Genomic DNA, 24,860 nt, shown 5'->3' with positions numbered 1-24,860 from the left:
AGGTGGGTATGACTGTTGGTAGTGCCTTCTATCGTCCTGTTGTCCCGTGTGTTTGTGTTGAGGACATTTCCTCTTTAAATGTCTTTCTTATAGGGGCTTTAAAAAAAGTAATAAAAGCTTGTTGCAAAAACGATTCAGACTGGAGACCCCGTCCTTGAACTTCCCTCTCTCATGGAACGGGAGCTGGGAGAGAAGGAGGGAACCGAGACGAGCACACACTTCTTGGCGGAGTCAGATTTCCTTTTGCCAGCAAACAGGTGTGAAGGCTGCTGTTCAAATAATCCTAAGAAAACTGTCCAAATACATGGGCTGGAGGGTGCTGCCTAGGTGACTGGCTGTTCTACATCCCCACAGCACAGGGGAGGAAAGGGGGCTTTCTCACAGGAAAGACGAGGGCTCTCGAGCTAAGGGTGATTGAACTCATGGCAGGCTGCTGAGCGAGGCAACGATTCTTCTGTTTCTTTTTTCTGCTTCCAGTTTATTCTTTTTTTAAAAATTCAAGTATAGTTGACATACAACATATTAGCTTCAGATGTACAACACAGTGATTTGACATTTATGTGCTTTACAGAGTAATACAGTAAGTCTGGTAACCATCTGTAACTGTACAAAATCATCGTGCTACTACCGACCGTAGTCGCTGCGCTGTACATTACACCCCCAGGAATGATGTTTTGTAACTGGAAGTTTATAACTCGTTCCCCTTCACCCTTTTCATCCATCCTCCACCCCCTTCTGTTAGGCAACCCTTAGTTTGCTTTCTGTATCCAGGAATCTGTTTCTATTTGTTTGTTCATTTCTCTTTTTTTAGATTTCACATTTATGTAAAATCATACAGTATGTCTTTGTCTGATTTCATTTAGCATGATACCCTCTAGGTCCATCCATGTTGTCACAAATGGCAAGATTTTGTTCTTTTTTATAGCTAATAATTCATTATATACATCACATCTTCTTTATCCAATTATCTATCGATGGACACCTATGTTACTTCCATATACTGGCTATTGTAAATAATGGTGCAGCAATTTCAAGGATGCATATGTCTTTTTAAGTTAGTGGTTTTGCTTTCTTCAGATAAATACCCAGAAGTGGAATTGCTGGGTCATACAGTAGTTCTATTCTTAGTTTTCTGAGAAAACACCATACTGTTACTCATATTGGCTACACCAGTCTGCATTCCCACCAACAGTGCGTGAGGGTTCCCTTTTCTCTACATCCTCACCAATACATGTTATTAGTTAACTTTTTTTTTTTTAAAAGATCTTATTTATTTATTCTTGGAAGAGGAGGGAGAGAGGGAAAGGACCTTCGATTGGTTGCCTCTTGCATGCCCTCAAACCGGGACACCTGGCCTGCAACTCAGGCACGTGCCCTGACCAGGGATCAAACTGGCGACCTCTAGGTTCGCCGCACAGCCCACTGAGCCACACCAGTCAGAGCTGTTGACTTTTTGATGGTAGCCATTCTGACAGGTGCAAGGTGCTCTCTCATTGTGGTTTTGATTTGCATTTCTCTGATGCTGAGCATCTTTTTCTGTCTGTTGGCCATGTGTATGCCTTCTATTTCCAAGGACTACAGGCATACCTAGTTTTATTGTTTCACAGATGTTGTGTTTTTTAGAAATTAAAGGCTAAATCCTCCACCAGCAAGATTACAATTCACTTTATTGCAATACTCGCTTCATTATAGTGGTCTGGAACGAAACCTGCAATATCTCCAAGGCATGCCTGTATTTAAAGATAAAATAGATAGGAATGTGGGTGAGAGTTTAAGACCGTATCACCTGGAGAAAGAGGGCGCGATGAGATGACAAAAATGGTCCCTTCACTTTAGCATTATCTAACGACCATGAAAGGAACACCTCAGTAACCATGGAAAGAACCACATAAAAGTTATTCAGAAGAAATTCTTGCCTGCCTTCCAGTGTTGACTGCACGTAATGCAGTGAACGGGGGCCTGGGCTGCTGGGGCCCTTCGGCGCTCGTTCAGCTCGCCCCCTACCTCCCGGTAGGGGTGTCCAATACATGGTCTTAAAATGATCCCAAAGGGGGCACCGCTGTAACGTTTGTTCCCCGAGACCTCCAAGGAGCATGTCTTTCAATAATTTTGCCAAAACCTCGAAATGAACCAGTTTCTGCTTTTCATTGAAACTCATTTCGTTACAACATGGGATTAAGTTCCAAGTTCTAAGTTTGGCTTTGATAGAGAAGATTTGGCTCTTAGCACATAGAAAAAAGAACCATTACACAGCCTAACTCTTCCCTGCCTTCTTACATGTCCCTGTGCGCTCACGAGGAGAAAAGGAAGGTGACTCTGCGAAGGCGCACCCATCCTGGAAACACTGTGCAGAGCACAGGTCCCGGGTGGCCGCGTGTCACCGCAGAACAGGTTAAACCACGGCGAGGCGGCTGGTCATTTAAGACCCAGCCCACTGTTCACTGGTTTTGTGACTCTGTCAGGAGTTAACACGGCGAGACATTACTTCTCTGTGCCTCCAGTCCCTTCGAGATTGTGCAAAAATATCAAATCATGTTTGTGAAAGACTTATAAAGTAGTACATGTTATTTCTATTCATATAAGGACTGTATTTCATTACTTCTATACATACCGTACTCCCTCACATCGAACTGTCCAAAGGTTTTGTTCTGGTATAATCTTATTTGGGGTCAATTTCTCGAAATCTCTTTCTCAGTTCCATCTGCTCAGGTCAGCAGAGAGAGGATTAGTAAAATTAAGTGTACTGACAGTTTCAATGAAGCAGCCTGTTATTCTGGGCCTGGTAACAAAAAGTAGGAGGCATCATACACAGTTTCATACCTGTCCTTTTCTCTTCAAGCTCTGACAGGTAATGTGTGAATAAATATATTTGGAACATTTTCAAGTCTGTCTTATCTCAGTTTAAGAAAGTGAGAAAGAAAAAATATGTAAATTGAAGTATGATTGTTTTTTGATGGTAAAACCAAAGAACTCCAAAGGAATGCAGCTCAGCCCTTACTCCTTCCTATTGTACAAGGAGAATTGTAGTCACAGAAATGACTTCCATGAACTGAGTAGGGACCACAGCAGTGGTTCCGAACTTTGTGGGCATCAAGGGATCTCACTGGGAATTTGACAAAAGCCTGGTAGCCTCTCTTGGGAAAATGATCAAGCACAATCTTGCATACCATTTTAGGGAGTTCGTGGACCCTCTGAAAACCAATTAAAGACCCCTCCCATGAGCCCCATTAAGGTGGTCAAGAAGTTTAGAGCTAAAGAAAGCGTTTGTGGGTGAGCCGTCGCTGTAAGGAAGCCGTCTTCTGGAAGCCACCCCGCAGTTCCCCACTGCTATGGCAGCGTGCTGACCCTCAGGGAGAGCCATTGTACAGAAACCCGCGTCCTCGTGTTCTTGTACTGTCTCTAATGTCTATGTAGTTTGAAGTGTGCTGCAGTTCAGGGCTACTCCTTGCAGCTCTTGCCTTGATGGATGACCACAGCTGGGTTCTGCTTTCTGTACGAATAACCCTTTAGAGACAGGAAGGGTCTGTGCTGGGGCTAGAAGGTTGTTCAGGTGGTAGGAACAGATGAGCAAGGGGCTGTGGACGACTGGCAGAGGGACTTCGAAATAACAGGAAGGCCCCACTGGCCCGAGCTCTGGACGGGCTGTCTGGCCCTGGAGGCTGTGGAGGAACTAAAACCACTGACACCAAGAGAACGAAGGTCTCCGCGACAGCCTCTTCTGTCACTTTAAAATGGCTCCTGACCTGAACATTCAGTACATTTTAGCTAAGTGGAGGAAATGAGGGAAATCAGATTTAGATTAGAATAAAAATTTATTTTGGTAAAGATATATTTTTTATTTGCAAAAGCTGAAAATGCTCCTATAAATGACCAGCCCAGAGCTTGATTTTCCACTGGAGTGACTGAAGGAAACAAGAATCTGTCACTTCTTCTTGGCAGGTTTGGGGGCCTTTTCTAGGCCTTGGATGTGTTTTCGAGGAAGCTGATATTCTTCTACAATCAATCCAAAAAGCAGAAATGCATCAGTGGGGCACGAGCTTCCCCCGCCCTGCCCCCAGAGCTCCCCCTTGGCCTCGCAGTGTCCCTCCTTGGCCCTGACCTCCATGGGCTCCCCGCTCATTCCTGTGGTCAAGCCTCTGCTCAAACAATCGCTACCACAGGATCTGCTCTTCTACACCCAGTTCAAACTCAACTCCTATGCAAAGTCTCCTGCGATGAGCTGTTTCTTATACTTTGAAGTTGACGTGTGTATTTCAGTAATTTTCAGGTTAATAGCTACTTGCTAGGTGTAGTTCAGGCATTTAGAATTTTCTCATGGGAGAGAACGTGTGTGTCTGTTCAGTCATGTTTGTCTATTTTCCTCTTTTTTCCCCAGCACTTCATATAGGGCTCTTCACTTAAAAAGGCTGAATTTTACAGGTTAGCGGCTGAGTACTGCCTTAGATCATAAAATATATTTCCTTATTGAGCATTTTCTATATGCCAGGTCCTGAGCATGAAGAAAAAAAGGTGAAAAAGGCAAGGTCCCTGACTGAAGATGCTTAGCAGGAAGTTCAGACAGTAGAAAAAACTAGCCAAGCTGCAGACACTAACCAGAAATACAAAGACAAGTGCTACATTAGCAATTTTTCAAGTGCTAATTTTAGGAAATGGAAAAAAATGGGGCATGCTCTGAGACAGGCTTCCCATGAGCCCGAAGCTGGCCAATGAGCCTTTAGGGTCAAGCGGACGGACGGGGGCTGTGGGAGGAGCACCAGGGAGCACCCAAGTGTGCACGTGCTTGTGTGTCTGGGCAACAGCATCAAGTCGAGCACAGCCAAGGCCTGGGAGCGGGCGTGGGAGCTGCCAGAGAGCCTGATGGGGTCGGCTGGGCTGAGAGGTCTTGTTTCTGAGCTTAGAGTTTATCCTGAAGGCACTGAAGAGGCACAAAAAGCTTTTTAGAGGAAAGTGATAGAATCACATTTGTTTTAGGAAGCTGGCTTGGGCAGAGATGTGGCAGATGGTTTGAACCGAGGACCCCGAGTTGGCTGAAAGAACTTAGGCTCTGCAGTCTGACAAATCAACGCTCAGAGCCCAGGGGCAGCACCCAATAGCTGATTATCTCAGGGCAAGGTCCTGAACCTCTCAGAACCTCAGTTTCCCTGTCTACAAAACAGAAACAGTGCTGCAGCATCATTATGATTAAGAGATCATACCTGCAAAAAGCCCAGCAAAGTGCCTAACGCAGTTTGGGTGTTTAACAAAAGTTTATAAAAAGAGAAGGACCAGAAGGAAAAGTTCTCTAATAGGACGGTGGAAGCAGCATTGAACTTGAGGCCAAAGGATCTCTCTGTTCAAACAATAGCTCCACCTGTTGCTGGCTGGTAAAAACGATGTGGCCATATACGTGGGGGTATTATGAGAACTAGAGTGAGTTGGGTTGGTGGCATGATTTTTGCCAAGGCAGATCAACGGCTCTGCGTCTCCCGAGGGGATGCTCACCCAGCAACAGCCGGCCGATGTGGTGGACCTGGTTTCCCTGGACCTGGACCTGCAGGCTGTCCTTGGCCCCAGGGGCAGGGCTGACTGTGGTGCTAGCCTGGCATCGCTGCTGCAGGATGGCAGCCACTGTGCACGGGTCCAGACCATAGGCCTCCAAATTCCGGACCATGGTCACCTGGGGGGACAAAAGACCGATGGCAGGCGCAGACGATGTGCCCTCCTTCCAGAGGGCCTTCGGAGCCTCAGCAGCCTCGTCACCCTGGGGTCGCCATCCTCACAAGCACGGCATCTCTTCATCCCAATAATTTATTTTTGTACTTCTAATTTGGTTCTTTCTTGCCCATTCTAATATATGTTTTATACAGGGTCTGGCACAACTAACGCCCCTTTTTTATTACAAAATCACAAGCATGTAATTCTATAACATAACAATAGCACACTCAAGCACACCATGTGACATACTGGGTGAAATGTTCAAATTAAAACTATAGGCAAAAAGGACTTTAAAAAAACTATAACTTGTTACACCCATATTATTACCTCGCCAACCACACTCAGTCAGGCCTTACTTTTGCCAGACCCTGTATATTAGCGGCATAAATATTCTCTATCCCACATATAACATAGATTTTATAAAAGGTGTTTTTATTACAGAGAATTTAAAACCGAATGGACTAGTAGAACAAGCCCCCATGTGCCCGCCACCACTTTCAACAGTTATCAAATCATAACCAACCTTGATCCATCTATCCCCCCCCCATTACTTTAAAGCAAACCCTGCTAGACATCTGGTCATTTCATCCACAAATATTTCAGTATGTGTCTCCAAAACATAAGGGCTTTTAAAAACATAAATATGAAATTATTGTCACACCTAAAAATAAACAATAATTCTTAATATCTCATCAGTAACACATGCATTTTTCTATTTTTCATCAACCTCACAAATGACAAGTAGGTGACTTTGAGATGAAAAGGAATATTAATACTTTTTAAAAGACACAATTCTGCCCATTTCTTTAAGACAAGTTCTCGCCCATTCACGACTGGAGATGTAGACTGCGTCACCCTCAGGACGGGGTCGGGGGGGCTGCTCTCAGTAAAGTCCACAAAGCTCCACATAACCTACATCTGCCAAGGCTTCCAGCCCTAGACAATCTCAGAATCAGTAAGACACTGGAAGTCATGTCTATTCCAGCCCCCGACAGATGCGTGAAACCCTGACAAGTAGCCGCCTAATCTTTGCTTGCAGACCTCCAGAAAACAACTTCCTATTTTAGAAAGCACCAATTTTAATTTTGGACAATTCTAATTATTATTAATATAAAACTGAGTGTTTAAATAAGCCAATATATACAGAAATTGCTCGGTATAGAGTCTGGCACATAAATTATATACTCAAATAATAGCTATTCCTAATGATTACCATTACTCATCTTAATGATTATTAAGGTTATCATTGGTCCTCATTTATTGAATGTTTATCAGCCAAATACTATTCTAAGTACTTCACCCATGTATATTCCTTCACTGATCCTCAGAGTGCCTTATAAGGTAGGTATTATTCCCATCTTTTTACATAAGGAAACTCAGGCAAAAAGACACTAAGTAACTTGCGCAAGGCCAAGCAGCGAGGCAAAGGCCACATTTGCACCCATGTCTCTAATCCCAAAGTCCACATTTATAACCACACATTATTAGAAAGTTCTTTATTTTGAACCCAAGGCTGTCTTCTTGGGACTTCCGCCCATCGCCCGCTGCTGCCTCCTCAGGGCACACAGAAGAGGCAGGCTCCCTTGCCCGAGGGCGGCTCTTCACGCATTTGAAGAGAGGCTCCCTAAGACTTTGTGTGGCCAAACTAAACACAGTTAGTTCCTTTAGCAGTTCTTTACGAGTTGTTTTCACTGAGCAAGGCCTGAGAGGTAATCGAATGAATAAGAGCTGAAAGCCTGTAACATAGTTCTAAGAAAAAAACGAAATCTTATTTACCTTTGGAACCAGGTTCTGGCCAGTTTCCTGGCACAAAATCCTAGAGGGCAGTGAGTGAGGGGTCAGCTTTATCTGTTTTATAAGGGCCTGGCCTGGTCACACAAACATGGGTGTTTTATAAATCACCTTGGAGGGGTTTGAGGTCCATTTAGAAACCTCCAATCACTTTAGAGAGAGACCAGAACTTAGAAGGAACATTAATCATCATCTTCAAACTTTGTGTCTTTTTTAAAAATTACCTTTTTATTAGAAGCTCTCTGTGCTAGGGTGATGTCGATTGGGCAGATTTTGCCTTTCTTCACAATGGGCTCTTGTCCAGGAAAGGTCACTTGATAGGCAGGCTGCAATTTTTCCAAACATCTGAAATGGGCGTCAATGAGTTATAGACTGATAAAACCAGGAAACAGGAAACATGTGCGCACGCTCCACCCCAGCAGGCAGCAGCTTGCCTATGGCTGCGCATTAGAATCATTCAAATTACCTAGGGAGCTGCACCCAGACCAATTAAATCAGAAACTGACCGGGCCTACACATATTTTAAAGCTCTCCAGGTGCAGCCGAAATCGAGACCCACTAGAGTATTCAGGGAAAGGAACATCAGCGATGTGAACCGCCGGCAACTGTCACTGGCCTGGCCCTCTGAGAATTTGCCCAGGTTTCTCTACAGAGTGTATTACCCGTCTCAAAACCCCACCTTACCCGGCCTGGGAAAGTACCACGCCACATTTCTGATAGGCTGCCATAACGCGTCTGTTACAGGATGCCTTTTCCAAATTTCCGCTTTTATCTAATCACATTTTCTCTGGCTGTCATATATATGGATTTTGACCACCTTTTTTTTAGCAAAGGCCAGACAGTGAACATTTTAGGCTTTAAGGGCCACAAGGTTGCCACCACTCTGCCACTGTGGCGAAAGCTGCCCGCAGACAGTACGGAAGTAAATGGGCGTGGCTGTGTTCTGATAAATCCCTATTTACAGGACAGGGACCAGGCCAGATCTGACCCATGGCTGCAGGTTTGCAAACTCCTGATACAAATTATTTTCAGTTTTGGTTCTGTGGAAATGAGTATAAGGATCTACCTCTGTAGAGTTCAAGACAATTCCCCCTCAGCCTTCTATTTGCTTCTAAATCTTTAAGTTCTTATTTTTAATTAGGGTTCTTTCTCTTTCTCCCTCTCAAGTTCTCCTATGTTGTGTTGGCTTGTATAGTTCCAAAGACCTGCCTCATCAGAATCCCCAAGACTGTTTATGTTGACTGACATGGTAAGAATTCTGGGACAAAGGCCTAGCCTAAAATAGTGATGATTCTAAAGTTCAATGTGATAGATACTAAGGGCAGGGGGCCGAAATGTTGGACAGGGGCTGCCGATCCCCACTACCTCGTCAGAAGGCTGTCCCATGGAAGCTTCATGACTGTGTACTGCTCACTTTTCTCTAAGATGCAGTCACTTAGGATAGGATCCAGTTTCACGAGACTACAGGGAAAGAAGAGGTTATTAATAAAGAAATCTCAACCCCGCCCCTTGTGGCCCAAGGGCCAGCTCGGGACTCCCCTCTGATCATAATATTCTGTATAGTCATTCAGGATTATTGGAACAAAAGTGGTACCACAGTCCATGAAGCAATGCATCCTGCGGATGGGAGGTAGAAGTATGCTTTCCTAGAACAAGGGAGAAGCAGGCAGTGGAGGGGAAAGTGGGATGGGAAAATTCAAAAAAGACCAGGATTCTTGGTTCAGTTCTGCTACTAACTAACCATAATTAGGTCCGTACAACTTTATGATAAGGATGTCTTTTGAAAGTAAAAATAAAAACTATGGAATACTTCTTCCATAGAAGAAGTAGTCTATTTTCCGCATCCAGTTACTAAGAAAACAGAAAAGACCAAAAAGCTGTGATGTCTGTGGTAAATTCCTTAAAGTTTGCATTTTATCCCTCACAATAAGCACCCACATTTGCAAATCAGTAGTGGATAGATACGAGACCATACTTACTCAGTCTACAGTCAATGTTGGCAGCATACATGGAGCTGAACATCCCAGACAATAACTCTAGGCATCCATGGCCCATGGCTTGGAAACCCTGGTCCTACATATTTCTACACGCCCCTCCACCCAGGCATCCTCCACAAACTGTCCAAGCCCACTGAAGGTGAACGCTAACAACACAGATCAAGTCTCCTCCCAATCCACTCACTTCTTATTGTCTTCATCGACCAGGTCATTTTTCTTCGCGTAGTTAATGATGATCATTCGGACCTCACTGCCCTCGAGGACGCTCCCCTTCCTAGGTGAGAAGGGACCAGGAGGTTAGTGTATGGTGGGCCAGGACACAATCTGCAAACTCCAAGACTCACTGCCTGCTCAGTAGGGTGCTTTCCCCAGCTTTCTGAGCTCTTATTTTCTTCCCTTTTTCTGACTGAGGTAGTAAGCAGGACCATGTAAACTGTACAGGATAATTACAGGCAGAAAAGGGAGAGACCTACTCTCTCATTCATTTGGTCCAGAGACACTTTCCAGGGAAGGAGGCTTGAGCTGGATCTGGGAGGGAGGGAGGGCAGGGCAGCGCGAGTGTTGCCGGTCACAGAAGAGCACTACTCGGGCGGAGAGGAACTACAGGCCAGAACACCAAGCAGGCAGAGCGGGGCCGCTCTCCAGAAACTCACTTGTGGCCAGACTCCTGGAAGAGCAGGGTCATGCTGGCTGGGACACAGTAGAGGGGTTTTATATCTGGAGGGTGATAGGGCTGTTCCCTGCTACCCTCCGGGACAGTCTGGGAGGTCGGGGAGGGCTCAGGTATGACGAAAGATGTGATCCTAAAACCCGGCAGAAGGAAAGAAAAAACACATTTTATACTAGTGTCTCAGCAAGTCCCAGTCCACGGCCCAGGTGCCCCGGGGCCCGCCGAGCTGCGGTGACCAGGCCCCCTGCACTCACCTCGGGTGTTTCCAGTCCACAGCCACGATGCTCTCCACCCCTTTGCTCAGCTCCTTCACCTGTATAATCTGCTCCTGCTGCATTTGCTGCAGGAACTTAGAGAGCTAAGGGAGAGAGGGCCCGTGGTGGGGGACTTCGTCATACACACTGAGCACCTAGGAGGTGCCAGACACCGCGCTAGGCAGGTCCTGGGGAGGGACGTGGGGCACTGCCTGCCCTCATCAAACCAGGAACTGGGAGGCCCCCGCCCAGAGGCTCAAGGGGCGAGAAGCTGCTCGAGACTAAGCGGTGAAGCCTTTCAGAACCCTGATCAGATATAAAGGGGGCTCAAGAGGAGAGAGGGGAAGGGGTGCCCACCCAACCACCTCAGCCTGGGGACGTCTTCTCCCTGCCCCCGCCCCGCCCCACCCTGCCCCGTATCTGGAATCAAAGGCTTAATTCCAGCCTGAGCCCTGGAGAAAGGGCTTCCCCAGGGCTCGCCCAGCCCCCGTCAGGCGGGTTCCACACAGCGCTGCGGGTGTGCACGGGCTGCCGGCTCACCTTTCTGTAGCTCGACTTCTTTATGTCCAGCTGCCGTCCTTCAGGGCTGATGGCAGATGGAAAAGGCGAGTTAAGCGAACGAAGCTGTAGCGCGGGACCTGCCTGACACTGAGAGGAGCGGGTCCTTCCCCAGCCTCCCCACGGTTCAGGAGGAGGCCTCCGTTCCACCGCCCTCTGCAGGGGGGGTGGGGGGGGGGAGTTGGATTATCTAGATCACTGCTGTCTGACAGGCTCCTCCAAAAAGATGGAATGTTCTCTGTTATTCGATACGATAGCCACTAGCCACGTGTGGTTGTTAAGCACTTGAAATGTGACTAATGTGACTAAGGAACTAAATTTTAAATTTTATTTAATTTTAATTAACTTAAATTTAAATAGCCACATGTGGCTAGTGGCTATTGTCCTGGGTATAGCTTTGGATTCCTCTCAAACCAGACAACCTGTAGCCTCAGAAGTCCCACATCAAGGCGAATCTTTCCCACGCGGAGCTCACAGTGGGAAGTGAGCTCCGCAAACTGCTCCTGCAGGCCCACCCCACTGCCTGCGCTGCCTTCCTGCTACAGTAGGAGGAGGGGTTGCAGCAGAGGCTCTATGGCCTGCAAAGCCTAAAATATTTACTGTCTGGCTTTTTACAGAATGTGTTTGCTGATTCCGGCCCTAGGGCTACGAGATTTCGGGGGAGGCTCCTAGTCAAAGCTGTAATCACTTCCGTTCCCCAAAACGGACATCTTCTCTGAACATGTGCCACACAATAGCAGCAGGGCTCCTGACACCACCCCAGGCTACGAAGCTCTACATAGAGCACCTTCCAGGGTCCGAGTTACATGCCACCCAACAAGGTCAGGACAAATGACCAAGTGCTTGCCTCACGCTCCACATCCCACTCTTGTCTAGGTAGGATGCCTTACAAAGCCCACATGTAAATAGGAGGGAATTACAGTAAGACCACTTTTCACAAAACAGAGGGCCGGGGGGGTGGGAGGAGTTCAGTCTCAGGTAAAAATCAATAAGCGAATCTCCTGATAGGTCATTTATTAAGTGCTTACTAAATGTCAGGCTATTCAATCTTGACAGCAATCCGGCAAGTGCTGAAACGAGGGCTCGGAGGAGCCCAGCAGCGAGCTCGCGTGCACTGCGGCAGCACCCTGCGAGCTGGCCTTTGAACCGAGGTGGGTCAGGCCCTGTCCACATGCGACACTCCCTCTCCCGGTGGCTTGTGCTTGGGGGAGCGATGGGGGGTTCATACCAATTCTTCCTCCTGATGCAGCCTAACCTGGCCCACCTGCTATTCAGAAGAGTGAGGGGGCTCACAGTTCCAAAGGAAGCCTCCGGACAGAGGCTGCTCCGGACCCTTCCTGGACAGGACGCGCTGCCCGGTTCGTGCAAGATGACCGAGAGCCACGCAGCAGAGGCAGCGCTCTGAGAATTTGGGGAGTCCTAACCTTTATTTGCTTTACATCCTTCCACTGGCTAAGTTTTTAAAACTTAGGACCTACTATATTTGCTAGATCAATCCCTTACTCCATTCTTCCCGCAGCATGTCCCTCAACCAGTGTCCCCAGCAGCCGTCTCCCGACCCACTACCAGGGAATAAGACAGAGACCCGCGCCAGTGGCTGGCCCACGCCATGCCTTCCGTACCAGCAGGAGAACACGTGGCTGCCGAGGAAAGTGCTGGTAAGTAAAGGGAGGTCGGCCTTTTTGACTCGGCATTTCAGAGCATGCAAGAAGCACTGCTGTAACAGTTCATCCATTTGCTCTGCAGAAAAAGACAAGAACCACACCCCTCCTGGGGGATACAGAATGCTTGGTGCTCCCCGCCCAGCTCTGCCCTTGCCTCACCCTTTTCCTGGTGACGGAACCCATTCCCGGGTCCCAAAGGTCCCAGGCTCTTGGAGCACAGAGCCTTTAAAGAGGGCTGACCCCGAGAAGGGGTCAAGCACAAAGTTCCACCCAGCCAGGAGCCAATGCCTCTCTGACAGGAAGAAAATTTACAGGCTCGGTAGCTGAAAGTAGTCCAAAGGCCAGGGCAGACTGACACCCAGGGAAAGACGACTTCTGTGGAGGGGACTCCCTGGTGAGATTTCAAAAGGCTGTTGCACCACCTTCATCAAAAATAAGGATGTGCGCTCCTCTCCCAGAGTTTCGGTGCCGCTCTCGTTGGAGGGACAGCGTAGCGCTTCGGTCTCCTAAGCTGAGAGGAGACGGCCTTCCTACTCCCTGCTCCCAACTGTACCTTGAAGGATCTTGCTGTCTGTGGGGTCCGGGTTCAGGCCCCCAACACTCAGGTCTTCTGAGGCTCCTGGGAGCGTTTTCTTCCCACACGCCTGCTGATTCTCCCCATTGTTCTCCTCCTCCTCTCCCTCCAGAGTCAGGTGCCTCAAATCTTCCTGCAGGGTGGGGTCTTCCTGGACAGACCCCTTCTCTTCACTGACATCTGGGTGATCCAGGGCCAGTGGGGCAATGAAAGGCGGAGAGGACTTGTCTCCAGATCGCCTGGAAAAATCTCATGTCAGAAACACCACGTAGCAACCACAGCACTTTCCAGCCTGGGTCAGGGGTCAGCCAGGAGTTCAGAGTAAGAGCCATCGAGGCAGGGGTATCCAGGAGAGAGCAGGGAACCTGTGCTCTCATCTCAACTCTATTTTCAATTCTGGGCCCAGAAAATTCACATGCCTAAGTTTCCTTATCTCTGAAATGGAGAGAGTAAGTCTGGACTCCTCCCCATCTCAAAGGAATAATAATATTAAATACATGTCTGGGAACAGAGAAAGATGAAAGAAAAAGTCCTTAAAAGAGAACCCTCCCCCCAATATTCTGTCCCTACAAGTTAAAAATTAAAAAAATATTTTGAATAACAAAATTACGATCACAAATGCATCTATCTGTAGGACTAGTTTAGAGAAATACAAACACCCAAGGCTCACAGGATGTAACAAATTACAAACACCTGGATAGCTCAAGGATTGCAAAACTTGCTCTGCGTTAAATCAGAACGCATCTAACTTGCAGAGTGGAGATTACAATGGTTTTATACCACTAAGCCTTAGGGAGAGAGAAAAAAGAGCACTGCCACATAGCAGAGCGTGGAAAGAAGTAAAAGCACAAAGGATGATCTTATCCAAAGTTATGCAAATCAAACGATGTTTTACTTAACACCTGCAGCAAAGCTTATTAGTATTGTAACTAATGAGGCTAGAGTGTATTATTAACCTATTCTGATCAGGTCAATAACATAAATATTTTTAAAAGGTGGGGGTAGTGTGGGCTGAGGCAGCCACTGATAAAACAACTTAAGACAACATGACCTTGACTGACGTTGATCAGACCATTAGAAAACAAGGTGCTGGGAGAACATCAGTAAGCAGCTCTCAAATGTCTGCTAAGCACAGGCTGATGAGGTTGTACCCCCCGCAAGGCAGGGCTTACCCAATACTTGTGAAATGAGCAACTCCAAAAGAGGGCAGAAAATGGAAGAATGAATCTACACCAGCAGGCCACAACACTTGGCCCAAAGACCAGGTATAGCGCTTTCTAGAGAAAGCACTATTTACTGTTTTGGTAAAATGACAAGAAAATAATCAGGAAGTAAACTGGTATATGGCTCCAGAAAGCAATTGCTACAGTGAGAAAGTGACCGGAGAGGAGATCTGGGATGTGAAACCTGAACGACATGATAGTAATCATCACCCTGGTGCCTGAGGATATTCTCCGCTTAGAGCTGGATTCAGAAGTGAGACTTTCTGAGTGCTCGCCACGAGGCTGAAAGATGCCTAAATGTGCACGGCGGATAAGGCCAGATCAGCCACATCTATCACCATAAAACTATCACTGTCCGGAGAGGCAGCGCAGACAATCCTATGGCCTTCTTCCAGGCCTAGAATTCTGTAATCCCTCCAGAAAACAATCAAAGTTCTCTGTATTTTTTTCTGTAAACAGGCAAAAAAAGAAAATTATTTCTTTACATTTAACAAGGAAATTAATGTCTGGGGTCAGCAACTTGCCTCAGGACACGGCAGGGACCAAAACTCTCACTTCTGAACGCAGGCCCATGCTCCTTCCACCCGCGCAGCTCGCAGGGAAACAGGACAAACACTGAACCCACCACAAGTGGTCCTGGTATGTGTGGAGCACGGAGAAGCCCCTTCCCTTCAGGCCTGAAGCCAGCATCTCAGACGTGGACATGGCAGCAACTCCGATGGCAACGGGGGCTCTAGAAAGAGGAGGCCAGAGACGAGGGTCAGGGAGGGTCTTCCAGGGGGCGCGTGTCAGGGCCCTCTTTCCACACACACGCTAAAAACACCACAGTTGCAAATCTGAAGCATCCATTGGATTCACAAAACTAAACTCAGTCCGGTCTCAATTTTCTTCAGATTACCTATAAATATGACTTTCAAGAATTCCCTGACCGACTATTCCCTTTCTTATAAGTAACTCCTCTGCTGATGTTGTCACTTTTTGTTTTATTCCTAATTAAACCCAATCAGGACATTTAAATCTATGACAGGGTATCTTTAATTTCAAAAATATACCTTACTTACTCTACCTTGAAGAAGGCATAGCCATCTAATACCAAAGTTCAGGAGGGAGGCCATTCATATGCCATGAGTGAGGCTGAGGGATGTCACAGGAAAGAGGGAAGAGAGAAATAGTGGCACCAATAGTTCCTTCGGATTTGGCTCTTTATAACAGGACTTGCTCTGTGTAACTCTCTAAGAATGGGGTGTGTCCAAAATGTCAAAAACAACCACAATTACAGTAACTACAAAAACTTCCAAAGCCCAAACGGGAACTCTGTCATCCCAGTGTTACTCAAGCATTGCACACACACAGCCTGTTAGGACCGGAGACCAGCTGGGAACAGTGGGGGAAGGTCAGCTAGGCCCAAGGGAGAAGATTCAAGAGCAGAGTTCCAACACCTGAACTTAAAAACATGTTTGCTCACTTGGTGGCTCCACTTCCTGTGCCATAGGTCAATTACTGCCACAGAAACTTTGAATTTGTTTTTTGCCCCCAGCTTCTAAGAGATGGGGGTCTTTTCCTCCCACCTTTGAGTCAATGACTCGGGAACTTCAGTCTCAAACATGGCTTGTAGTATCAACAAACTTCTTTGTACCCTTATCCCCCGCCACAAGCCACCCCCGTGCATCATCCCCGTATGCATTCTAAAGGCCAAACTGAGCAGGCTAAATACACATTGATGGAGTTTTACTCTCTCTTCAGTAGAATACTAGAGGGAAAAACGTTGACACCACCATTCTTTTCAACCACAAGTTTTGTTACAGGTAAACAAGGAAGGAAACATTTCTAGGTGCTTGGTTCCAAAGGTTCAAGGCAAACGGGAGTATATCAGTAGCAAAAATAAGATCCTTGAACACTGACTCCCCTCCCATGCTTTCAATCTCTCTTTCTGAAAACAGCAATGAGTAAAATAATGAGATGTCATTTTTCACTCAAGATGATACAAATGAAAGTGACCCATCATATCCAGTGTTGGTGACAATGTAGGGAAATCACGTCCCGTAGGTGGGACTGAAAACTAATACAGCTTTTTCTCAGGGCAATAGTATCTACTCTAGAAAAACAATGGCACTAGTATTCCAGGAGGCATCAGTAAGATATTGTTTCTGACAGAGACAAATTGGAGATAGCAGAATATCCACTAGGAGAGGACCTCTTCCATCACCACACGGCAGGTGAAAAGATTCGGTGTATCTGGGCTTGCTGACATGGAAACTGCCCATGATTTCTTAAGTGAAAAACAACACAGATAAAGTATAATTCTGTTTGTATTTTTAAACCCTAAATAATTTTTATATGCGCACGTATCTATGCATTGAAGAAGGTTGGCAAATATAGGCCTCAAAATGATGATGGCTACTAGGAGAAAAGGATGGTGAGATAAGACGGTTTTTGATTTTTCAGAATTGTTCATTTTATTACATCTTATATTACCATTATTTTTAAATAGCAGTGGTAATGGCTGAACACTGTAAATATACTAAAAAGCATTGAAAAGTACATTTGAAACAGGTTAATTTTATAGTATGTAAAGTTCATCTCAATAAAGCTACTGAAATAATTAAAAGATGAGGATGATGATGTGGGTGATGGAGGGAAAGTATCAACCAAGATCAGGGAAGACAAGGAAAGACCAGAAAAATGGCAGACAGGTGACTAAGAAGACACGACAACTAAACGCACTGTGGTATTCTAGACTGAATATTTGAAAAGCAAAAAAAAAGACATTAGTGGCAAAACTGGAATAAAGTTTGCAGTTGTGTTAATGGTATTGTACCAACATTAATTCCTTAGCTTTGATAACTAAACTATTTTTATACAAAATGTTATAATTACAGCAAGCTGGGTGTATCAGAACTCTCTACTATCTTTGCAACTCTTCTATAAATCTAAAATTATTTTAAAAAAAGAAAAAAAAAAGCAGCAGCAGCAGCAAATACACTTGGCCCAGATGTGTGGACAACCCACACGTCCATCTCATTGTGACTTTCTGCTTCTTCCAGAAGAATCTGGTTTTTTGCTCTTAATCCTTTATCCATATGCTTTGAAAAGTTGTCACTTCCCAACCCCCTCCCCAGTTTTACTTAAGTTTTTGCCCAAAAGGCACAGCTGGCTGGCACAGTACCTGTTTCCCACCAAGGCAACGGCACAGAGGTCACCCTTCTGTACCTGAGGCAGACCAGCAGGGGGTACCACTAGTCCTGGCAGCATCAAATCTGCAGCAAACAGAAGCATCACAATTCATGTTCTGCTTCCATCTAATTCCACGTTTAACTTCATCGTTTATTTATTCGCGTAACAAACACTTATTAATATAATTATGAACTATATTATTCATAATGCAAATTAAAAATGGCAACGTGAGTAGCAGACCCTTTCCCAATGCAGCAGGGGATGGGAGGAGAGGGAGGGGGGTGCCAGTGGTGATATCAAAGCACCAAGTTGAGGGTCCAGCTCCACAATCTATCTTATCCTGGTTTCCTAAGTTCAGCTTGTTGATTTACAGTGTAGCGATAGGGCAGTTCCTGAGGTGCTTTTACATCATTTATCTTATTCAAGTCTTACAAACAGTCAGAGAAGTCCAGAGGGCTCATGGAAGCAGCCAAATGCAAGACATAACACACACGGGGGATAAACTCCATTCTTCAAACATATGAATTCAGGAAACAGGCACATCTCTTAAAGTAGCTGGCCCTTCCTAAGTAGGTTTCAACCAGTAGCCAGAATATAGGAAAATCCTTACCTGCACCCCCCACCAGTTTTTCGAGCACCAGAGGCCATGTTGTGAACGTTGGTAGAAGATCAGGATATGACCACAGGGCGTACACTGTCCAAAAAGAGATCCAGAAAACATTTAACGGCCAAAGAGTCAATCCCCTGGGACACTGGCAAAGCCAAAAACCAAGGTTGATTTAATTAGGATATAGAAAAGAAACTCAGCTCAAAGCTAGCAAGAAGGTTGTTGAGGGGATACTCACAGAGAATTCATTCTTAAAGAAGACAGAGACTTAAGAAATTGGATGTCACCTGAGATTTGGAGGCACCTATTATTCCACCTGGATTGCACTAGCAGAAAATGGCCACAGTGGATAAAAATGGGGACACAGACCCAATGAGGATTCCATTTATTACCTCAGAAGTAAGTAACCTAAAAACAGGGCCCCACCCTGTAAGAAATTCTGAAACTTTCCCATGTCTATTATTTTTATTTTGTTTCCATAGGGATTAACAATAATACTCTAAATCAGAAAGGCCTGTGTTTGTACAGCAGTAAAGAGAGGTTGGGTAGGAGTGGCCGAAGGAGACTGCATTATACTGTTTCAGCCAAACTTGGAGAAAGAAAGGCCCGAGTGACTTTCTAGGTGTCAGTAGCTATAGAAAACAAACAAAGAACACTGAGTCTCTGAGACCTGTGACAAAGAGAGAAAGCAGAGAACCCTGAGAGCCAGGCAGAGCCTAAGAAAGACCCCCTGTGAGGTATCCTGACTGAAGTACATCACTAAGTCAGTGCAGTACGTAGTTTAATTAATCCAGCTTCTTTCCTGTAACAGTATCTCTTTGGTGCATTAAGAAAATCCTGCTAGTGGTAGTTTTCAGAAAGATTCATGCCATGAGATGCCACTGTTTTCAAGACCTCTGCTCCATCCCTAATTAACCTACTATAAACTTGTTCCGTCATCTCAGAATTTCCCTTGGCAACCACCCCTTTTCTGCATTAGCTCCTTTTATTCCTCACTCCTATAGCAGTTTCTGCTCTTGAAAGACCCAATTCTAGGGACACTGGGTCCAAAAAGATCTTTAGGAATGGTATGGGGAGATTTTCAACTTGTTTGTTTTAAGGAAGAGAGGTTATTGGAAGAAAAAAGGAGAAACACATAGTAGGCAAGGACTATAGTAATGGCCACCTCCATCCTACTGCCATACCTGTCGGATATAGATTTTTCTCCAGTTCAAATAGGATGGGATTACCACCACTCACGTACACGGTCACTGCATCCCCTCTGTGAGCATACAACTTCACAACGTTGAGCTCTTCTTTTCCAGGTACTAACTCAGAGACCCCATCGGTTCCAAGAGTGGGGAAAGCAGCTGCCACATCAGCCCGAAGCTTTCTCCTGCAGAGATCACACCAATACCTGGTACGAATGCTGCCTGGATGGACTGAGGACACACTATAAAACTATGAGGGCCAAGGAAAGACTGATTTAGAATGCCCTATTTTCGCACACCCTTCCGAAACATCCTATTCTGTTTCTCATCCAATGTCTTATCTATTTTCACCTTCTATGTTCCTGGGCAAGTCTTTCCATTTTATAGAGAAAGCAAAACTGAGACCCAGTGAGCATCTCAAGTCGGTCTCACACTGTAATCTCAGCCCTGCCTTCCTGATTCTGTGTCTAACCCTCAGATCCAGTCCTTTCTCATAGATGCTTGGCAAATCCGTCAGATTATGATTAAATAACTATACCAGAGCACAAAGAATAACTATAGAACACTGGTTCCAAAATTGGAAACGTGACATTTGCATTTGCAGCACTGTCTGAACAGATACAGTTCTCACACGTGCCTTATCCTCTCCCACTTCACCCTCCATCTGTCTCTCCTGCCAGAAGTAATCACTGACACTTTTCCTTGCATGCCTGTAGTTTTCTGTGCCCCATCTGATCTCTCCCAAGGGACTCTAACCTCTTCGGCGGATAGGGGCTCTTCCCTATCCCTTCATTTTTGCATCCTCCACGCCTAATCTAGGCTGCACTGTACGTTTTCTTTTCAACTCACTAGAATATCCAAAACACAGCCTGGGAGATATGTCAGGCCTACCTTCCATTTTCGCCCTCAAAGTGTGTCTAATCCGCCCTTGCCCCTGGGGTCCCTTCCCCGAGTATAACCCTCAGCCTCCACCCCAGGTCGGCTGACCCAGCCCAAAAAGGGCTGTGGACCAACTGGCTTTGAGAAATACCTGGGTGCCCTTGTGGGCGGAACAGGCCCTTTCTTTCCCTCACCTGTCCGACCCCTTGATGGCCGTGTTGGACTTGACCCGAAAGGCCTTGGCAAACATGTCTGCTGGAATAGCCTGAGGAAGAAAAGTAGAGCACAGAAGCCAGGGGTTGTCAAGAAAACGAGAAAGCGGCGCTTCCCCAACCCGGAGCCCTGGGGGCAGCCATGCTGGGGCCCGGCTGGAAAAAGAGCCCGGCTGGAAACCTGTGCCGCGCAGCCCCGCAGCAGTTGCGGCTACGGAGACCGCGGCCGCCCCTAGCGGCAGGGCTGGGAACAGAAGCAGAGCGCCGCGAGGCAAGCGGAAGGCGGGACGAATCCTGAACACCCAGTCCTCGCAGCCGCTCCCACCGCCCGGTTCTGCGCTTGCGCAAGGGGCTAGCGCTTTTAGGTGTCTGAGACTCGCGCCTGCGAACAGCCATTGTATTCTTTTCCACGCCATCATTGTTGGAGTGTGCTGAGTCTTGCCAACTCCCGTTCCATTCAGTTTAGTTCAGTTCCACAAGATTAATTCAACCCTTGTGTTTTAGTAAACTCGCAGGGCTCTTGAATGTTTTTCTTAAGGGCTTTTGTTTATTAAATCTTTACATTTTATTGCACACTAAAAGTCTCAGGATTTTCTCCAAGATTTTCTACTCCCTGTTTTTTAATTTACATGGGGTGATAATAAAATAACAGGGAATCCACTTTGTCCCAAATTTGCCCCTCATGTTATGAGGAAAAAAAACTACAAATGATCTTTAAATGTCTTATTTAAAAATATTTTTTGGCCATATGTATGCATCTTTTGGGCACCTTGTGGACCAGGCATTATCTGGGGGTTTTGTATCCAAAGTAATTCTGTTACTTAGGAGTTTATTAACTCATATTGCTTATTTAAAAAGATATCTGAGATGATTAGAATCAAATGACAGTAGCTTCTACCAGCAGTGTGACGTGGACCAACGGCTTATCCTTTCTGAAACTCTTGTATTCTCTGTGACAGGTGGACACCATAACTGCCTCATGGGGCTTCCATGAAAACAACTGAGATAACATATGTGAGATGTTGCACAGTGTTTTGCAAGTTTCCAATAAATAGTAAATATTAGTCCCCAAAAAATCAATCTCAGACAGGGGTGAGAGTTTGCATTTCCCTGAGAGGAACAGCAGTGTGCCCTGGAGGCAAGGATTTAAACACCAGGGGTCCTGGCCCCTACTAAATTTTGCATATGAAAACTTCAGAGCAGAGTGTCTCTCTACCAAGAAAAAAATCCTAATTGCTTTATTAGATGACATAGTTGCACAAAGGAGAATTCCACATCGACTGTCCAAGGATCAGGCCCTCACAGTGCCTGTCCAACACCATTCTTGGAAGGGTCCCTAATGCAGCGGAGGGGACAGCCCCACCTTGGGCTCTCTCTGCACTTGTGACCCAGCAGGCCTTTATTCATAAGCACTGCAGCCACAAGACCAAAGTCTGGAGCTGGAGGACAGCGCCACGGAGCCCTGTCCCCTTGCACCCCAACCGGGCTACACTTGGGGGTCCTGCCTCCAGCCCTGAGCAAGTAGCCCTACCCCACAAGTTTTCAAGTTTTCCAGCTGAGGCTCCAGCTATCAGAGAGCAGAGACTGGCTACTTCCTGTCTGAATACCTGATTCGGAAAAACCATGAGACAGTAATTTTTGTTTTAAGTTGTTAAGTTTGGGGATGGTTTGTTATGAAGCAATTAACTAATATAGGACCTCAAACATTTCTCAGTCCTAGTGCATCCTGAAATAAGCCAGCTTGTTTGTGTCACTGGGATAGAACCCATAGCTATGTGCAGCCAAACTCTTCTCCCAGGAAATCATCCTCCACTAGCTCTTTTGCTTACAATATGAAAATTGAAATTTTGTTTTAATTTTATTTTTACTTTTCAATTACAATTGACATTCAATATTATATTAGTTTTAGGTGTACAGCATAGCAGTTAGATATTTAAATAACTTATGAAGTGATCGATATGTCTAGTACCCACCTGGAACCATGCACAGTTATTACAATATTATTGACTATATTCCCTATTATGTACTTTACGTCTCTACAAAAATTGAAAATTTAAAAGCCTAAGATGGTTGACTAATGCAAAGTTGGAGAGGTAGATGGCAGGGAGGAGCTTTAATAGGAAAAAACCTTTGCCAGGAAATCTGTGACTCTGTGGATTTTTTATTAATGGGGAGGCCCTACTGAACCCACAATGGAAAGAGGAGACACAGTAGGCGAAGGCCTATACATCAGGGCCTTGCTCTTGCAAAACCAGACAACAAGCCCGTCTCACAGAAGGCAGAGAGCCACCAGGGCCAGCTCAGCACTGCTCTATTGCCCGATCTCCCTGGCCAGGCTGGCGACTGGCTGAGACCAGCGCACCTCCTGTGAGAACAGAGGCACCCGCTTCCCAGCCAGCCTGCCTCACATGCCAACACAGCTTCAGGAGTGTGAAGATTTTCTTTGTGAGTAGGATGCCCTCCTGTCTTTTCTCACTTGCTGGGACTGCCCAAACTACATATTCTGCTTGGTTTTTAAAATCCCCTTTCTTCTTCATGGCCTCCCCCAGCTCACACCCCAAAGGTGAATGGATCTGGAGTATCCCAGGTGAGACCAGTAGGAGCCTTCTGACACTAGCAAGTGGGCAGAAAAAGATCCTATAGCTGCCCAGAAGTAAAACCTTCTGCATCTCAGGAAGTTAGTTATTTCCCTGCCTGGGATAGATCTGGAAGGACTGATTTGAGGTGAAGATGTTCTCCACAACCTGTGGCAGAAACCTGTCATTGGAAACTCTTAGAACCTAATGGACTCTAGGAAAACTCTATGAAATAAAGGAAACCTGCCTTAAACGATGGCCAATGCTCCCACGGATCTTTAAGCTTCTGACCTGATTCCATGGCAGGGAGAAGGGAAAGGCAAAGTACAAGGGTGTCGGAGGGGGCTGGAAGCCCTGAAGTTAGACGTGCGTTTTAAGGGAAGACCAGGCAGTGGACTGGCAGAGTCTAGACTCAAAGCTCTGGGGCTGAGTCAAGATGCTTCCTAAACTTCAAAGTCAGGATTTCAAATGCTACCTGAGCCCAAGAGAAATATTTCTTTTTAACTGATGCTTACAGTACTTTTGGGTCCTGTAATTAAAACCAGGTATAACTGCACAAATCACACACAGAGGACATAAATAAAAGAGACCCAGGGGAAAGGAAGGGACAAGCACTGTGAACATTTTTCTGAATGTCATAGTTCCTCTTGTGTTGTGTTCTGTACAGCAAGGCCAAGCCCAGACAGGCTGGCTTTTGTTTAGTGTTTCCTATCTAGAGGATTTGAAAGCAAGAGTTTCTAGATTCTGGGACTGGGCAACACTCCTGGAAGATGAGCAGGATGGAGGATGTAAAGCTCCTAAAGGGGTGGATATACAGAGGGGTAAACTATGGGAAGAAGGCCAGGAACATCAGCTTCATGGCTGCAGGCGTTGGTGTGTGCTTGTTTTGTTTACACTGCCAGCTCAGTGGTCTCAGCCCAGTCTAAGGTTGGTAGGCCCAGCCTGCAGGGAGCCTGTAAATTTAGGCTCGAGGCAAGAATTGGCACAGCCAGTCAAGTTGCCCCATTTCCTGCTTTTCTACCCACCTTCCACTCCACTGTCCCTCAGGCTGCAAATGACTACTGACATGTGACAACAGAAGCAGGCACTGGAGCGATGAGGCTGCAAGCCAAGGGACACAAAGGATTGCTGGCAACCACCAGGAGCTAGAAGAGGGACATCAACAGAGTCTCCCTTGAAGCCCCTAGAAGAAACCAGCTACGCTGCCACCTTCCAGACTTTTGGCCTCCTAACCTGAGAGGGAGTAAATGTCTGTTATTCTCAGTAACCATCCAGTTGTGGCAATTTGTTAACAACAGCCCTGGAAATCTAATACAAGAGAAATGAAAACATAGGCTCACGAAAGGTCTGTACACAATGTTCATAGGAACTTTAAGCATAGTAGCCCCAAAGTCGAAACAGCCCAAATGTTCATTGACAGGAAACTGGATAAACAAATAGTGGTCTGTCTACTCATCGGACTCCTACTCCTTAAAGAGAATGAACCACTACGAGGGGGTGGGCTGGGCAGAGGAGAGCAAAGAGGGGAAAAATTGGGACAGCTATAATAGAATAACAATAAAAATTTTTTTTGAAAAAAAAAAAGAACCAGCAACTCTGAAACAAAAAAGAAACCAACAGAATCAAGGGGGGGGGGGCGGGGGAAGAGAAGGGAAGGGTCAAGTCAAGGAACATGTATAAAGGACCCATGGACAAAGCCAAAGTGCAAAAGGATTGAGGCGGGGGCGGGGGGCAGGCGGGGGCGTGGGGAGGCAGGGGGAAATGGTGGCAGGAAAATGGAGACAAATGTATTTGAAC

The 24,860-nt window shown here is 46.0% G+C and overlaps 1 protein-coding gene across 2 annotated transcripts; it reads right to left on the bottom strand.

Moving 5' to 3' along the window:
* Positions 1–3,811: 3,811 nt before the first annotated feature.
* EIF2D (eukaryotic translation initiation factor 2D) lies at positions 3,812–20,691 on the bottom strand. 2 transcript variants are annotated; one of them, XM_054563276.1, is made up of 15 exons: positions 20,470–20,691; positions 19,391–19,581; positions 18,210–18,293; positions 17,592–17,682; positions 15,051–15,158; positions 13,182–13,441; positions 12,587–12,704; positions 10,947–10,992; positions 10,407–10,510; positions 10,136–10,285; positions 9,667–9,756; positions 8,851–8,946; positions 7,710–7,830; positions 5,482–5,656; positions 3,812–3,993 (listed from the first exon to the last, which is right to left on the bottom strand). In XM_054563276.1, the coding sequence occupies exons 1-15, from the start codon at positions 20,523–20,525 to the stop codon at positions 3,923–3,925; spliced, it is 1,761 nt and encodes a 586-aa protein (XP_054419251.1). In that variant the 5' UTR covers positions 20,526–20,691; the 3' UTR covers positions 3,812–3,922. The 2 variants fall into 2 exon arrangements, with proteins under 2 accessions (XP_054419251.1, XP_054419252.1); XM_054563277.1 differs by lacking the exon at positions 20,470–20,691 and having other exon boundaries at positions 19,450–19,547.
* Positions 20,692–24,860: the final 4,169 nt, after the last annotated feature.

This window comes from Pteronotus mesoamericanus, unplaced genomic scaffold (assembly GCF_021234165.1).
Source record: "Pteronotus mesoamericanus isolate MK-2021 breed Mesoamerican mustached bat unplaced genomic scaffold, CSHL_Meso_final scaffold_705, whole genome shotgun sequence".
Classification (NCBI taxonomy): Eukaryota; Metazoa; Chordata; class Mammalia; order Chiroptera; family Mormoopidae; genus Pteronotus; species Pteronotus mesoamericanus.
This window is presented reverse-complemented; position numbering and strand designations above follow the sequence as displayed.